This window comes from Theropithecus gelada, chromosome 16 (assembly GCF_003255815.1).
Source record: "Theropithecus gelada isolate Dixy chromosome 16, Tgel_1.0, whole genome shotgun sequence".
Lineage (NCBI taxonomy): Eukaryota > Metazoa > Chordata > Mammalia > Primates > Cercopithecidae > Theropithecus > Theropithecus gelada.
The window spans coordinates 56,820,110-56,836,869 of NC_037684.1; the positions used below are offsets into that span (position 1 = coordinate 56,820,110).

Here is a 16,760-nt window from a genome sequence, read left to right on the forward strand (position 1 = left end):
CGGGCGTTTCAAATTAGTTTTTCTACTCCCCTTTGATGTTTCCGTTCTGTCCCCTGCAGGTTCGTAACATCTCATTACAAAGTGTTTGAATTTGGTCCCATTTGGGAAACGCTGGCTCCCGTGATCGGCATGGGTTGAAGGACGAAGGGGCCCGTTTGGACTTATCAGACGTCGGAGACCCCCAGCCCCTCGGAGGGACAGGGAGGGGCTGGAAGGCAGCCGAGGCACCTGAGACCCCCATCTGCAGCCACAGTGGACAGTCGGTGGAGATGGCCTGACCTACCCAGAGCTGAGAGCTCACTAGGCTGAGGGATTGCAGGAAAACCAGGGCCGGGCACGGTGGCTCATGTCTGTAACCCCAGCACTTTGGGAGACCAAGGCGGGTGGATCACTTGAGGTCAGGAGTTCGAAACCAGCCTGGCCAACATGGCAAAACCCCCGTCTCTACCAAAAATACAAAAATTAGCCCATCGTGGTGGCACCTGTAATCCCAGCTACTCGGGAGGCAGGAGAATCGCTTGAACCCGGGACGCAGAGGCTACAGTGAGCTGAGATCGCGCCACTGCACTCCAGCCTGGGTGACACAGTGAGACTCAGTCTTAAAAAAAAAAAAAAAAAAAGGAAAACCAGGACCCCCAAGGGAAGAAACTGGAAGTGAGGAACTAGTGAGGTTCTCAGGAGAGCACGGAGAAGGCCCTGGGACAGCTCTGGGCTGGTCGCGCTTCGGCCTGAGGGGCAGCTCTTCGTCCATTCGACAGGCCTTTGTTCCCCCGTCTCACAGTGCCAGGCACTCGGCTATGACTGGGCATCCAGGGACCAAAGGCTCCCTGTCTTAAGGGACTTGCAGTCCTACGGCTCAGTGACAAGAGAGAAGGCACGTGAGGTGAGGTGGGTCCCTGCGGCCTTTTGTGATAGAAAGGACACAGGCTTAGGAGTCGGCTGGACCCAGGTGCGGGTCGCAGCCCTGCCACCCACAAGTTAAGTGACGTAGGCAAGGAGCTCAGCCTCACTTTTCTCATCTGGGAAATGGGGATAAATTCTGCACGGTAGTTGAATGAGTGGATGGCTGTGTCCAGGGCCCGGAGTGTGGTGTGCATCCGACGGGCACTTCTCTGCAAACACCTCTTTCAGGGCTCCTGGGAATGAATCTTGCTAAAGACAGGAGAAGAGTAGGGAGGCCGCAGGAAGCGAAGGCCTGGGGGGCCCCAGAGGTACTCACTTGGCTCGAAGGGCAAGCTGCCGGTCATTGGGGCAAACCCACTGGTCATTCCCGCTGCCGAAGATGGTGTCGGCCATGGCTCGGAGCACCCGGCTGGGGGAGGGGAGTCACATCTGAGATGAAGGAGGGAAGAAGAAAGAGTGCATCACTGGCTGGGGTACAGATGGCAGACGGGGTCTCTATGCAGTCAGCCCCTCCACCGCACCTCCATGCGTTGTCCCCATGGATGCCTGGAATCTCACTGTGGGAACCGTCTCTCCAGCAAAAAACTGTTCCTCAAGACTCCTCTTCAGAAGGCTCATGATTCTGGGAGGGTGACCAGGTGGATCATGTGGCCGAGTGCCAAGAGTGAACGTGACTGGCATCAAAGGGTTAGACTCAGAAAGGAGAGGGCAGGCACACCCTTAGCAGTTTTCAACTCAGCCCAGGAGGCCATCTGTTCCCTGCCCCCTCCCAGTACAGCAGGGGCCAAACTGAGCACGTCACCCAGCAGGAGGTACTGGGCTGGGGGGTGATGGCCAGAGTAGAGCAGGGGCTGACCCGACCAGGTCACCCAGTGGCCAGACAGGCTGAAACCCTACACCTCTCCCAAGCCTGGGGACCTGGCTCTCCTTCCCAACAGATTCACACCGATGGTCACAATGCCCTCGAGGGGAGGCAAAAGGGCAGGGGGTGGCAGCTACAGCCAGGATCGCCACCCGGCACCGTGCCAAGGGGTGCCGCCCATAGACACTGCCATGAGCATGGCATCTGGGGATCCCGCAGGGAGGTGACCCTGCTCCAGGACCCCCGATGGGTCACCTGTGCACCGTCTAGTGTAGCCGGCTTCCTCCTTGCCTCCAAGGACAGGATTATCTTTGGTGATCCATCGTGAGGACGCCGCACGTGCATTCTGAAGGGAGAGTGGGATGAGGCTGAGGGTATCTCAATCCCAGAGCAAGAATGAGGGGCTCTCCTGAGTCATGCACACTCCCCTGGTCGAATTCCAGCTGGGCCAGCGGTTCTCAAACCCAGGACCCCTTTACGCTCTTAAAAAATATCCAGGTTTGAAATCCATTTGGCCCTTCCTCGAAATGTTAAATACAGATTTACCATATGACCCAGAAACTCTGCTCCTGGTTACAGACCCAAGACATGTCCTCACCGAAACCTGTGCACCAATGTTCTCAGCAGCATTATTCACAACAGCCAAAAAGTGGAAACAACGAAAATATCCACCGACCGATGAATGAGGAAAATGTGCTATTTCCGTACAATGGATTATTTACAAGGGATTATTATTTGGCCACAAAAAGGAATGAGGTACTAACACCAGCTAAATCATGGACAAACCTTTAAAACATCCTAAGTAAGAAAAGTCAGTCGTAAAAGACCACGTACTGTATGATTCCGTTTACATGATGTGCCCAGAATAAGCGAATCTGAGAGGGAAGGTGATGAGTGGTTATCGGGGCTGCAGGAAAAGGGAACAGACTGCCAGTGGGTTCAGGACTTCTTTTTGGGGTGATAAAAATGTTCCGGAATTAGACAGTGGTGATGGTTACACAATTTTGTGAATATACTAAAAACACTGAACTGCATCCTTTAAAAGTGTGAATTTTATGGTCTATGAATTACAACTTCAGCACCAATACAGACCACGAAAAAAATGAATTATAACCCATTCATAGGCTGGACGTGGTGGGTCATACCTGTAATCCCAGCACTTTGGGAGGCTAAACTGGGCAGGTCACCGGAGCCCAGGAGTTCGAGATCAGCCTGGGCAACGTGGTGAAACCCTGTCTCAACAAAAAGAACAAAAATTAGCTGGGCGTGGTGCGTGCCTGTGGTCCCAGCTACACTCAACCTCCTCCTGAGCCCAGGGAGCCACGACTGCGCCACTGCACTCCAGCCTGGGTGCCAGAGCGAGACTCTCTCTCAAAACAACAACAACAACAAAATGCTACAAAAAATTATTGAGGTCGGATGTGGTGGCTCAGGCCCGTAACCCCAGCAATTTGGGAGGCCAAGGCGGGAGGATTGCTTGAGGTCAGGAGTTCAAGACCAGCCTGGCCAATGTGGTGAAACCCTGTCTCTATTAAAAATACAAAAAAAAATTAGCCAGGCGTGATGGCACATGCCTGTAATCCCAGCTACTCAGGAGGGTGAGGCAGGAGAATCGCTTGAACCTGGGAGGTGGAGGTTTAAGTGAGCCGGGATCGTGCCACTGCACTCCAGCCTGGGCAACAAGAGTGAGACTCCGTCTTCAAAAAAAAAAAAAAAAAAAAGACATTATTAAGGAATCCAGAACACATGGGCTATGACCATTGCTAGTTACCAGAAATTAAAACTGAGAAAATCTTTAAAATTTTGTTAATTCATTAAAAATAATAAACCCGTTACAAGAAAAAAACAACCCCATCAAAAAGTGGGCAAAGGATATGAACAGACACTTCTCAAAAGAAGACATTTATGCAGCCAACAGACACATGAAAAAATGCTCATCTTCACTCACCATCAGAGAAATGCAAATCAAAACCACAATGAGATACCATCTCACACCAGTTAGAATGGCCATCACTAAAAAGTCAGGAAACAACAGGTGCTAGATGATGTGGAGAAATAGGAACACTTTTACACTGTTGGTGGGACTGTAAACGAGTTCAACCATTGTGGAAAACAGTATGGCGATTCCTCAAGGATCTAGAACTAGAAATACCATATGACCCAGCCATCCCATTACTGGGGATATACCCAAAGGATTATAAATTATGCTGCTATAAAGACACATGCACACGTATGTTTATTGCAGCACTATTCACAATAGCAAAGACTTAGAATCAACCCAAATGTCCATCAGTGACAGACTGGATTAAGAAAATGTGGCACATATACACCATGGAATACTATGCAGCCATAAAAAAGGATGAGTTCGTGTCCTTTGTAGGGACATGGATGCAGCTGGAAACCATCATTCTCAGCAAACTATTGCAAGAACAGAAAACCAAATTCCGCATGTTCTCACTCATAGGTGGGAATTGAACAATGAGATCACTTGGACTCGGGAAGGGGAACCTCACACACCGGGGCCTATTGTGGGGAGAAGGGAGGGGGGAGGGATAGCATTAGGAGATATACCTAATGTAAATGACGAGTTAATGGGGGCAGCACACCAACATGGCACATGGATACATATGTAACAAACCTGCATGTTGTGCACATGTACCCTAGAACTTAAAGTATACTTTTAAAAAAACCCTTTAGACGTTCACAATTTACATATTTTATGAAAAACTACACTTAAAAAGCAATTAGACAAATACATTGTTTTACATTTTTACAACTGTTTTTAATGTTTGGCTTCACAAAAAAAACAGCGGGACATTCATATCTGATTCTTCACTCACACATTTGTGACAGGTGGTTTCACTGAAGTCCATGAAGGACATCCAGACCCTCACAAATGTGCACGATGGCTGAAAAGAGGAGCACTCTTTTTTACTTTCCAGAAATTGTAAATATTTTTCTTTGATATTGCACCCAAACTCAACAAATGGTAGTTTCTTAAAGACTAGTTTCAATGCGGCATCTGAAACTACTGTTATGCCCAGACCGTTTATTCCCCGAAGAAGACCACCAGAGCCCAGAGTCAAAGCTAAGCAGCAAGGATCTTTATTACAGGTTCGAACCTGGAACTCTCCCTCGCTCGCAAAACGAGACGGGCAGGAGAGCTCCCCCACTGAGCTCCGAGCAGTGTTATATAGTCTAAGAAAAGTGGGCATAGAGTTATTATACAAATCAGATATACGATTGGCTAGTGTTTGAACAAGGCGTTTTGGCTAACTATGATTGGTTCCCGCCATTTCTGATATTTTGGTTCAAACTTTGAGGCGGGAGAGCAGGTTTATGGCAGCAAGAGTTTATCTTACTTAAACACGTCTTGTGACCTTGCCTCAGAACTTACAAAATCTCTGGTATGTGCAAAACAAAATCTCTGGTACGTGCAGAAAACCAGGTACTCACAGAACTTACGAAATCTCTGGTATGTGCAAAGATTAGAGAGCAGAACAAGGGTGTAGCGGGTGGGGGGCGGATACACATCTATCTTTGTGTCCTTTCACTACATCAATGAACTTCTCCTTTTCTGTACATTTGTGATAAAACCCGGTCCCATTACTCTTCTTATGAAAACACTTCTGACCCTGTGGATCTCCGGAAGGGAGTTGGGGGACCCCCAGAGAGGCCCCAGCTCAGAGAACTGCTTTTCTAGGCCAGGGCCACCCGTTTCCCTGATGACGCGCCGACTGCCACCACCTGACCACACGGGTCCCTTTACCCCAGGGACACGTCCAGGCACCTGCTCTTCCAGATCAGACCTGACCCTCCCCAGTGGGCTGCCTCGGCAAAGAGACCTGGACAGCCCCAGGCCCCAAATAGCCAAATGTGGAAACCCCATGGCCAGGCCCAGATCACCCAGGACCCCCCAGATGTAGGCTCCATCTTCTCCCCGATGAGGCTAATGGACAAGCAAGGAAAGACAGGGTCAAAAGTGACACAGTCCTCAGACAACTTTAAACCAGTGCCCCATCCCAGCCTTTAGAGCACTACGGTTTGCTTTGCTTTGTTTTTTAAAAACTTCGGTTATCTTGTACTTTGCAGTCACACCACCCTACATGGGTGTGGAAAGCACTATTCTGTTCAGAGTAAACATTTAAATACACTTTACAGGCTGAACGTGGTGGCTCACGCCTGGAATCCCAGCACTTTGGGAGACCGAGGTGGGCAGGTCACCTGAGCTCAGGAGTTTGAGACCAACCTGGGCAACATGGAGAAACCCCATCTCCACTAAAAATACAAAAATCAGCCAGGCGTGGTGGCGGGCACCTGTAATCCCAGTTATTCAGGAGGCTGAGGCAGGAGAATCGCTTGAACCTGTAAGGTGGAGGTTGCAGTGAGCCGAGATCGCGCCACTGCACTCCAGTCTGGGCAACAAAGCGAGACTCCATCTCAAAAAAAAAAAAAAAAGAGATCTGTGAAAATTTGGCTTTTATGTGAACTTACTAGAAGTCCAGGAACAAGTCAACTCTCTTCCCGTGCCTCAGTTTCCTCGTCGGTACCCAACAGAGGTGTTGGACAGAGCGACTGCCTCGGGTAATTTCAACGCCTGATTCTGACCCTGCTGAGTTACACGAGGGAGGCGAGCGAGGCGAGCGAGGCGAAGGAGGCGAGGGAGGCGAGGGAGGCTGCTGGCTGCTCCCACGTGGGACGTGGGAACGGAGCCCCTCCCCAGCCCAGTCCACAGGACAGAGGCGGCGGCCACAAGAACTGTATCCTCCATGTCTCCACCCTTCTCACTGCTGGCTGTAGCTTCCGGGCAAAGGAACCACAGAGCCAAACGCTGCAGAGGTCAAGGGAGACGGAAGGATGTCGCCTCCAGGGCTGGGGCCACGGGCAGTGGCAGGGCAGGTTCATCGTCGATGGCAAGTCTGTGGCTGACCACGCTCACAGGGGTGGCCCCGAGCAGAGGTCGGACATGAGAACCCAGGAGAATTCAGGCCCCGGCTCCGGGACGGCTGTGCACCCCCACCCTGGCCGTGGCTGGCACCTCCGAAGGCACAGCTGTCCTTCACTCGTACAGAGCAACCTTGGGACAGATGGTGCGAGAGGAACGGCAACTCGAGGAGGCACATTTTAGGAAACTGCCCACAGAGCCAGCTTCGATTCTTCAAACCTCTTCAGCCTGCACTGGCTGCCAGCTCCCTGATCGGCACGGAGGGCCTCACCAGCCAATCCCCATGCCCGGCACCCGGCACCCCCTTCACCAGGGGGTAAACTGTGCTCACCACCACCCAGTGCTCACCTCCCGGGCTCGGATGGATGGCAGGGAGTCTGACCCTTTTCTCTTAACAGCAGTGCCTTGTGCGTTAAACAGGGACCGTGCCCTTGTACTGATATACGGCCATTTGTCCTGAACAAAAATTAAACTGATGAGGGAACAAAATAGGGCCTTATAGAAGGTGAGTGGAAAAGCAGGGAGGGCAAAGCCCCAAATTCGGGAGGAAGGATGGAATCGGCCTGGGGAGCAGGGGCAGGAGGTTCTGTGGACACGGCTGGTGGAGCTCTGAGGGGAGAAGAGGCAGGTTCTGTGGACGGGGCTGGTGGAGCTCTGAGGGGAGAAGAGGCAGGTTCTGTGGACGGGGCTGGTGGAGCTCTGGCCAATTCCTCAGTAAACTAGAGAGATGTGATCCCCAGGGCCAGGTCTGTCTCTGAGGTACTCCCAGCTGGGACAAGTAAGAGGCCAGAAGAGAAGTGTGTGTGTGTGTGTGTGTGTGTGTGCAAGCTGCGTGTGTAGGATGCGTGTGCACGTGTGTGTGCGTGTGTGTGTGCGTGTGTTGCATGTGTGTTCCGTGTGTTGTGTGTGTCGTGTGTGCGCACGTGTGTTCCGTGTGTGTGCGTGTGCACGTGTGTTGCATGTGTGTGCATGTGTTGCATGTGTATTGCGTGTGCACTGTGTGCGCACGTGTGTTGCATGTGTGCGCGCGTGTGTGCAGGGTGTGTGTAGGGTTGTGTGTGTAGGGTGTGTGTACAGGGTGTGTGCGTGTGTGTGCGTGTGTGTGTATGTGTGTGTGCATGTGTGCACGTGTGTGTGCATGTGTGCACGCGTGTGTGCAGGGTGTGCACGCGTGTGTGTAGGGTGTGTGTGTGTGTGTAGGGTGTGTGTGTGTACATGAGCATGTTCGACGAGCCCACAGGCCAAGGCCGCGGCTGGGGAAGGCAGGCCCATCAAGGGGAGGTGGGACATCCCTCCCAGGAGCCCGCCCCGAAGTCTTGAGTTCGACATGAAATTTCCATTTCTCCTTCCCCGCTGGACTGTGGCTCCCTAGAGGGTCCCTACGTCGTCCTCCCTCCCTCCCTCCCTGATGCCCAGCACCGGGCCTGCTGTAACGTAGGTGTTCAGGGAATAGCCATTTAATTCAACTGCATTTCATCAGAGAGATGTGGCCTCCCCCAGACAAGGAAGAATTCAGAAAACCACCCAGACGCGCTCAGAGCGGACAGCCGGGCTCTAACCAGGCTCTGCGACTGGCTGGCTCATAAGCCTTTTGTTCCTCAGATTCCCCACGGGGTCGTCAGCCTCACGGCAGCTCCGCCTGACAGCTGGGCTCGCTCCTGGCTGCGGGCTGGTGCCCCCCGAGCCTCCTCTGGGAAGCTGAGACCTCCTGGTGCCACCTCGACCCCGCCGGGCGACAAGCTGAGCAGAGGCTGCACTCAGGCCGGCCGGCCCGGCAGGCGGATGCTCCTGAGCCCCTGGTAAAACCCCACAGTACGGGACTAGGAGGGCCCAAGGGGAACAGGGAGGGGAACAGGAGTTGCCTGGTGATAATTTCCTCAGAAAATTCCTAGGGGACAGAGGTTCATCAGCCCTGAGACGACAGATCCGTAAACACAACCCCTTCCTCCAGGGGGATGCAATTCTCTCTCTAAAGTCGAGAGCTCACCACCCCGGGCGTCAGTCACTGCAGACACCACCGCAGACACCACCCCGGGCGTCAGTCACCGCAGACACCACCGCAGACACCACCCCGGGCGTCAGTCACTGCAGACACCACCCCGGGTGTCAGTCACTGCAGACACCACCGCAGACACCACCACAGACACCACCGCAGACACCACCCCGGCCGTCAGTCACCGCAGACACCACCGCAGACACCACCCCGGGCGTCAGTCACTGCAGACACCACCGCAGACACCACCGCAGACACCACCCTGGGCGTCAGTCACTGCAGACACCACCGCAGACACCACCGCAGACACCACCCCGGGCGTCAGTCACTGCAGACACCACCGCAGACACCACCCCGGGCGTCAGTCACCGCAGACACCACCGCAGACACCACCCTGGGTGTCAGTCACTGCAGACACCACCCCAGACACCACCGCAGACACCACCGCAGACACAGAGACGCCCATGAGAGTTCACCACCCCGGGCGTCAGTCACTGCAGACACCACCGCAGACACCACTGCAGACACAGAGACGCCCATGAGAGTTCACCACCCCGGGCGTCAGTCACTGCAGACACCACCGCCGCCACCACAGACACAACCGCAGCCACCACCGCAGACACCACCGCAGACACCACTGCAGACACCACCGCAGACACCACTGCAGACACAGAGATGCCCATGAGAGTTCACCACCCCGGGCGTCAGTCACTGCAGACAAACGCTGCAGCCGCAGCCACAGCCATTATGCAGCCTCACGCGGTCGCTCCTGGGGGCTGTGGGATATTCATCCCAAAAAGAAAACACCTTAAATTCAGGCGCCAGCCACCCCTATGGCGACTCTCAACACCTTAATGTAGCACCTTCCAACCTTTCCTAGGCATTACGTACAAACCTTAAATAAAACTGGGTTCTTACTACATACACTGCTTGCTGGTTTTTTTAACCACATTGTACTTTTCACACACTATGAAAGTTCTTTAACAATAGGATTTTAAACGGTAACTTGGTATTCTGAATACGATAGGCTTTACCATCTTCCTGTGGGGGGCACACGGCTTGTTTCCAATTTTCCTCGTACACTTTTTAAGTGTATTCTTTAAGTTACCTTTTCCACAGCCACGTTCACAGCCACTCAGAGCTGTCCGCGGCAGGCCTCATGCTTGCCCTCTCCAAAGTGCACCTAGAATTGTCCACCACAGAAATTCTGCTGGCGGCAGCCGCGTCTTGGGAGCCTAATCTGTGGCTCTCCGATTAGATGGTTTCAATAAGGTCACAATCCTCTAGTCACAAAAAACAAACAAACAAACAAACAAAGTCTCTTCTTCACAAACAGTTGCATCTACTGACAAGAAGCCTTCTATCTCCTCAGCAGCAGTTGTGGGCTCAGAGGCTGGTAAAGCCAGCACCAGCCTGAGAGCCCCGAGTGACCCCGTGGCTGGGGCCGGTCACGTGACCCTCCTCCAGCGACTGTTCTCCGCCCGCCTGCGGGTCCCGAAAACGTGCCTCGGGAGCTCGTTCCCGTCCGCACTAGGACGCAGCGTGAACAGTCATCACTCCAGGAAAACTGGCTCAACCCTGACCTTCCAAATCCCGCCACAGCCTCAGCACAGTGAGGAAAACACCAGCCGCCTGCAGCCGTCAGTCTCTGACACACATCAGACTGAAAGACACATCCGGGGGCAAAACCACCTGCCTCCAAGAAGCCTGGAAACAGCGCGTCCGCTGCGGCGGGACAGGGACGGGGACGGGGACAGGGACGGGGCGACCATCCCACCACCTGCGGCTTCTTCTCCCCACACCTTCCCCCAGGCCGCGATCGCTCCCCACCTTACACCCTGGCATTTTCACCGCCTCGATCTCGTTTCACGGACACGTTCGGATGTAACTGAGCCTTCACACTCCCTCGGGTGCGGCACGAACGAGCGTGCTTTCGTCCAGCCACAGGGTCCCCACCTGTGGGGAGAGGGCAGCAGATCCCAGCTCCTGAGACCCGCGGATCTGCTTGGCCGGGGTCTGCCTTGAAGCCACGCACATGAGAGACCCCCAGAGAAACGCATTCCCACGGGCACGGCCACGCTGTGACTCGGGGGCGACGGTGGCAGAGGAGGCCGGGGGATGAGGGCGCAGGTGTCCGGCACAGACCGTCTCCACGGTGAGAATGAAGGAAATGATGCCCGGTGCACCGTGGGGAAGAGGCGGCGGATGGAGGGGCTGAGGGAAGCTGCTGTGCCTAGGAGGGACACCCCCATGCAAAGGCCAACACGGGCCACCAGCCGCTGCAGGACGCCAGTTCCTGTTGGCCACAGAAAGAGGGCTCAGGTGCGTCTTCCACACCAGGGGCGGCTGGTGCCCTCTGAGCCCAGAGCAGCAGAACGGCCCGGCCAGCCCATAGACTGACGAGGCATAATAAATGGAGGTCGCAAACCCTCAAGTTTGGTAATAAATGGAGGTCGTAAACCCCCGAGTTTGGTAATAAATGGAGGTCGTAACCCCCCGAGTTTGGTAATAAATGGAGGTCGTAAACCCCCAGGTTTGGTAATAAATGGAGGTCGTAAACCCCCAAGTTTGGTAATAAATGGAGGTCGTAAACCCCCAACTTTGGTAATAAATGTAGGTCACAAACCCCCAAGTTTGGACAGGTATGCTTGTCACGCAGTGTTACCACAGCAACACATAATAGATAAAAATGGCATCTGGCAGATAAAATCCCAACCCTGACCTCAGTGTCCAGAACTATTCAGAGTTTGATTTTCCACTTGTGGTACAAAGGCCAAAAGACCAGACAAGGGAGGCAAACAGGAGACGCGAGAGGCAAACAAAACCCACTCCCCATCCTCCCCGTGCCAGAGGAAGTACCCGCGGAGAGGGCCTGGAGCCTCCCCAGGTGCCCGGTGCCACAGGAAGTACCCGCGGAGAGGGCCTGGAGCCTCCCCAGTGCCCGGTGCCACAGGAAGTACCCGCGGAGAGGGCCTGGAGCCTCCCCAGGTGCCCGGTGCCACAGGAAGTACCCGCGGAGAGGGCCTGGAGCCTCCCCAGTGCCCGGTGCCACAGGAAGTACCCGCGGAGAGGGCCTGGAGCCTCCCCAGGTGCCCGGTGCCACAGGAAGTACCCGCGGAGAGGGCCTGGAGCCTTCCCAGGTGGCCTCTGCAGGGCTGAAGAGAGGCTTCGTCCCAAATGCCAAATCTGGCGCCCAGAGGGCCGGGTTGAAGAGGGGATGGAGGCGGCCTCCGGCCTCCGTGGGAAAGGACGCTGTGATCTGTGAGTCACGTCTGCCCCTCGCGTGGAGGGGGTGAGTCTGCCATCCCGCCAGGGCGCTGTGCCTCGGCCAGGGCGACAGGGAGGAGACGGGTTTAAAGGAGGGAAAAGAAGCCGGGACAAATATAAAAGGATACTTGCCACCAAGCCGGTGTGTCCCGAGGCCTCGAAGACACCGTGTGGGAGCCTCCGTTCAACACCAAGGTATTAACATCCCAGGGAACCCTTAGCAACAGCCCTGACATCTGCTCTGTTACTACGATACGGGAACACGAGGAGAGCAGCAAGATAAGGTGAACCCAGACGTCACCATTTCCCCCACCTGTCAGGCCGCATTGGGAGGATAAAAAACTCAGAGAGGGAGCCTCAAAGGCCTGTCTAAACCCCAAAGCTACCACTTACTCGGAGACATCGTGGGCTGATTATGCACCGAGCAGGTTCGAGTGGATTCCGGAGTTGAAACAGGAGCCCTGGGGAAACCAGTGTCTGACACAAACTTCCTTCAACTCCCCCATCCCTGGGCTCCCTNCTCTCCTCCTCCTGGCGGCTCCCCCTCCTCCCGGCGGCTCCCCCTTCTCCCAGTGGCTCCCCCTCCTCCCAGCTCCGACGCTCCTCCTCTCTTGCCCAGACAGGGGCAAGTCTTCCTCATCTGCCTTGGAACCTGCTGGGGCTCCCGGGTGCCCCTCTTCACGTGCAGCCAGAGGTCCGGCTGTGTGACTCCCCCACTCAAACACCTTCAGCGGCTCCCCACTACCAAGGAAGAAAGCCCAAGCTGCCCTCAAGGCCGTCCATGATCTGGCACAAACCACCTTCCATTCTAGCAGCCACCTCACCCCTCTGCAAAACTGGCGCTCCAGCCGCCAGGACCTGGATGCGCCCCAGCTGCCCAGCCTTGTCTCCGGCACCTCTCACCTGGAACGCCTTTGGTTCACGCTGTCCACCTCCCCCAGCTGGGGGTGGCCCAGCACCACCTCCCCTGGGAACTCTCTGGCTCCCCCGATCTGGCCCCCGTTCCGATTGAGCCCACCTCCCTCCCATCGGCATTCATTCTGCCCGCATCCCGGGGTCTTCACCCGTTACCCCGATGCCCAGACATGGGGGGTGTCCAGTACTCCTCAGGGGACTATAACCATCAAGAGTTTGCCACTCACCGGAACTGTGTAATCGGTTAGGCACCAATAATTCTTTCTGAGACAGGGTCTTGCTATGTTGCCCAGGCTGGAGTGCAGTGGCACAGCCGTAGCTCCCTGCGGCCTCCAACTCCTGGGCTCAAGTGATCCTTGCGTCAGCCTCCCAAGTCGCTAGAACGACACGCCTGGCTAATTTTTAAATTTTTTGGTAGAGACAGGGTCTTGCTCTGTTGTCCAGGCTGGTCTCAAACGATCCTCCTGCCTCAGCCTCCCACGTAGCTGGGACTATGGGAGTACACCACCACGCCCAGCCCGCCAATAAAATCTTGTCTTAAAAAGCGCCTCACGGAATAAGGTCCAGCCTCGCTGGCCTGAAATTTAAGGCCCAACAGTGTGAACCCGTCACCTCCTTCACCTGCCTCTTTCCCCCCTGCCTCTACACCTGGGCTCTCTACGGACCCTCCAGCCCCTGCTGAGACTCCCGCAGCCTTTCCTGTCTGTGCTCTTTGAGGAGCAGCGACCCCGGACATGCTGCCCAGGACCCCGTCCGGGGGCCGCCCCACTTGGTCACAGAGCTAAGCGTCTGCTACTGTCCTCAGCAGGACCAACAACAGCACCTTTCAGTTTCCTTGGCCTCGTTCGTCAAACACGCGCTGGGTGCTGACGAGGCACCAGGTCCTTGCCCAGCAGCTCGGTCTCGCTGTTCGAGGGCTGGGCGGCGTTTTCTCCTTTGTACCCCGCAAGGCCTCGCCTGGGGCACACGTAGGAGGTTTCACTGAATCCTGTGGGTCTTTCTTCACCTAGGAAAGTAAATCCTTGGGCATCTTTAATGACAGGCAACTCCCCCTCTGGTGGACCCCAAATCCCTACTCGTCTCTTCGTCTGTTACTGTCCTTCCCAGGCAGAAACGCCCTGCAAAGCCTCCAACCCAAATGGTATGTGAAATAACCTACTTCTCCCCCATCTCGTTTCAAGTGCCAGCCCTCAGCTTTTAACAGCCACAGCCGTGCCTACGTGTCCCCAGAGGCATAGCTTGCGTTTGTCTCTTCTGAAAGGCCTGAAACCAGGTAGGTAGAACTTCTGTATCAAGGCAATCACGGAGCTGAAGGCAGCAACAGCAGGGTAACCAGGCTGGGCGTGGTGGCTCGCACCTGTGATCCTGGCACTTTGGGAAGCCAAGGTGAGAGGACTTTTTGAGCCCAGGAGTTCAAGACCAGCCTGGGCAACAGAGCAAGGCTGCGTCCCTACAGAAACATTTAGAAATCAGCCGGGCACGGTGGCATGCACCTGTAGTCTCAGATACTCAGGAGGCTGAGCAGAAGGATCACTTGAGCCCAGGAGATGGAGGCTGCAGTGAGCCATGATCGCGCCACTGCACTCCAGCCTGGGTAACAGAGCAAGACCCTGTCTCAAAAAAAAAAAAAAAAAAAAAAATGTACAGGGTAACGAGAGAGAGAGAGAGAAGAAAATGAAATTCAAACTTAGTGCAAAGGTGACCAGAATAACACGTAGGTACCCGTGGCCCCTGGGCTCTCTCTGCCCAGATCACGCCCAAGTCCTCCCGGGCTGCGGGGCACCGGGCTTGGGACGGGCAGTGTCAAGTATTCAAGCTATTTGTCTTTGAATGCAGAAATGCAGGCCTGCTTCCGTTTCCGTGATTTATGTGGGTCTGGAACGTCCCAGGCAGGCGGAATCTTTGCAGAGGAAACCTGACTTCAGCTCCCACCCGGGAGCTGCTTGTTGCAGGAGCCCGAGAGAAACCTCTCCATGAAGCAGAGAAGCTTCTGGGGGAAAAAGAAGGCCCACCCTCCTCACCTGCCTGGAAGAGTCCCCGTCCTCGGGTGTGCGGGGTCCTCGGGTGTGCTCCAGGTCCTGGGGAGCAGCGTCCCACACCCCTGCCTCCCCCAGCGGCCTCTGCACTGCCCAGCCCAGACTCCAGCTCCCAGGTGGCTCTCCGCCGGCCCTGCCCGGTACTTCTCCAGCCTTCCTGGCCCCACCTCACCAGAGCCAGGGTTTACTTACAGCCAGCAGCCAAGGCCATTCCCGGCTGACCTCGCCGGCTATCTGTGGGCCCAGCTGTCTCCTCTTACTCACAGAAACACAAACAGACGTTTCTCTGTTGCAACTCCAGGGTTAGGCACTGCCCTGCCTGGGAACCAGCTGTCCGGTTCTCTGCACACTCCCCATTCTCCTGGCAGACGCTAAAGCTCCCAATAAGTAAGGGTGCCCATAAGGAGGCCAGCTGAGGGCTCAGGCAACAGTGGGGGACCAAGAACACGGCTTGGGACTGAGAAGGCGGGCAGGGAAAGGGTCAGACACAACCACTGGCACTTAGCTAGTTTTCAGGGCTTCTAGGAGGAGCCCTCAAGTTAACAAACGTCCCTACACATGCTCAACCTGACCCTGCGCTACCAAACTGGGAGGGGGGAAGCCACCTTCATGGGTGCTGCCCACCTGCCAGGTGCCGCCACTGGCCGGCCAAGTGGAATCATCACAAGCCCAAGACGCGACCATCGCTCCTTCCAGAAAAGAAGAAACCAGCTCGAGAGGTGCAGCCACTTGCCCAAGACCCCGTAAGCCGGCACCAGGTGCCTGGTTTGGCCCAACGGAGCTGGGCTGAGCCCAAGTGCTTTCTATCCCCCTCTGCCTCCCAAGGCACTGGGTTGCAGGTGTGGTGCCCAACGAAAGCAATACGCCGGGGTATTCTCCGAGCACCTGCCCTGCACCCAGCAGCTGGGAGCAAGGAGTTCCCAGGAACCGAGTTGTGCAGTAATTGGCCAAACAGTTCTGAGAACTGGGCCGGGGCAGCCTGAAGGGGACGGCAGAGGAGATGGGCTGGCTGTTCCCCGGGGCAGGCGGGGCTGGGATGAGAGGTGCGAGGCCTGTGGGACCTCGGTCAGCAGCCTCCAGCACCGCTGTTATCCCACCCTTGGCCCTCAGAGCAGAGAGGCACAAAGGAGCTGGTGTGAGAGGCCTGGGGCATTTTCAAAGACAGCCCCTGCTCCCCAGCAGACCCACTGCCTGAACCAGGTGTCACCCAGACCTCAGTCACCCCACAGTCCTAAGGGGTCCCCCGGCTCCAGGCTCCCCAGCTCAGACCCGCCCAATCTTGCCATCAGACAGGCCCTCCAAAGGCCCTGCTCCACCCAGACACCTCAAAATCAAGCCCAGGGTCCTCATCCGGGAGTTCACGGCCATCCACAGGCTCCACCCTGCCATGCCAAATTTGTATCCAAACAAACACCTGGCATCATTCCTTATGCCCAGGCCTCTCCCATCCACACTCACTGTCCCCACCCAGGCCTCCCCCATCCACACTCACTGTCCCCACCCAGACCTCCAAACATCCACACTCACTGCCCCCACCCAGACCTCCCCACATCCTCACTCACTGTCCCCCACCCAGGCCTCCCCACATCCTCACTGTCCCCACCCAGACCTCCCCACATCCACACTCACTGTCCCCACCCAGGCCTCCCCACATCCTCACTCACTGTCCTCACCCAGGCCTCCCCCCATCCACACTCACTGTCCCCACCCAGGCCTCCCCCCATCCACACTCACTGTCCCCACCCAGGCCTCCCCACATCCACACTCACTGTCCCCACCCAGGCCTCCCCACATCCTCACTCACTGCCCCCACCCAGGCCTCCCCACATCCTCACTCAC

At 55.7% G+C, this 16,760-nt stretch overlaps 1 protein-coding gene across 1 annotated transcript in view; it reads right to left on the bottom strand.

Moving 5' to 3' along the window:
• RPH3AL (rabphilin 3A like (without C2 domains)) overlaps positions 1-16,760 on the bottom strand; it is a 133,843-nt gene that overhangs the window by 98,951 nt on the left and 18,132 nt on the right. The window contains exon 2 of the mRNA XM_025362039.1: positions 1,220-1,332. Coding sequence (XP_025217824.1) covers positions 1,220-1,296 — 77 coding nt within the window. The 5' untranslated portion in view covers positions 1,297-1,332. The remainder of the gene's footprint in view (positions 1-1,219; positions 1,333-16,760) is intronic.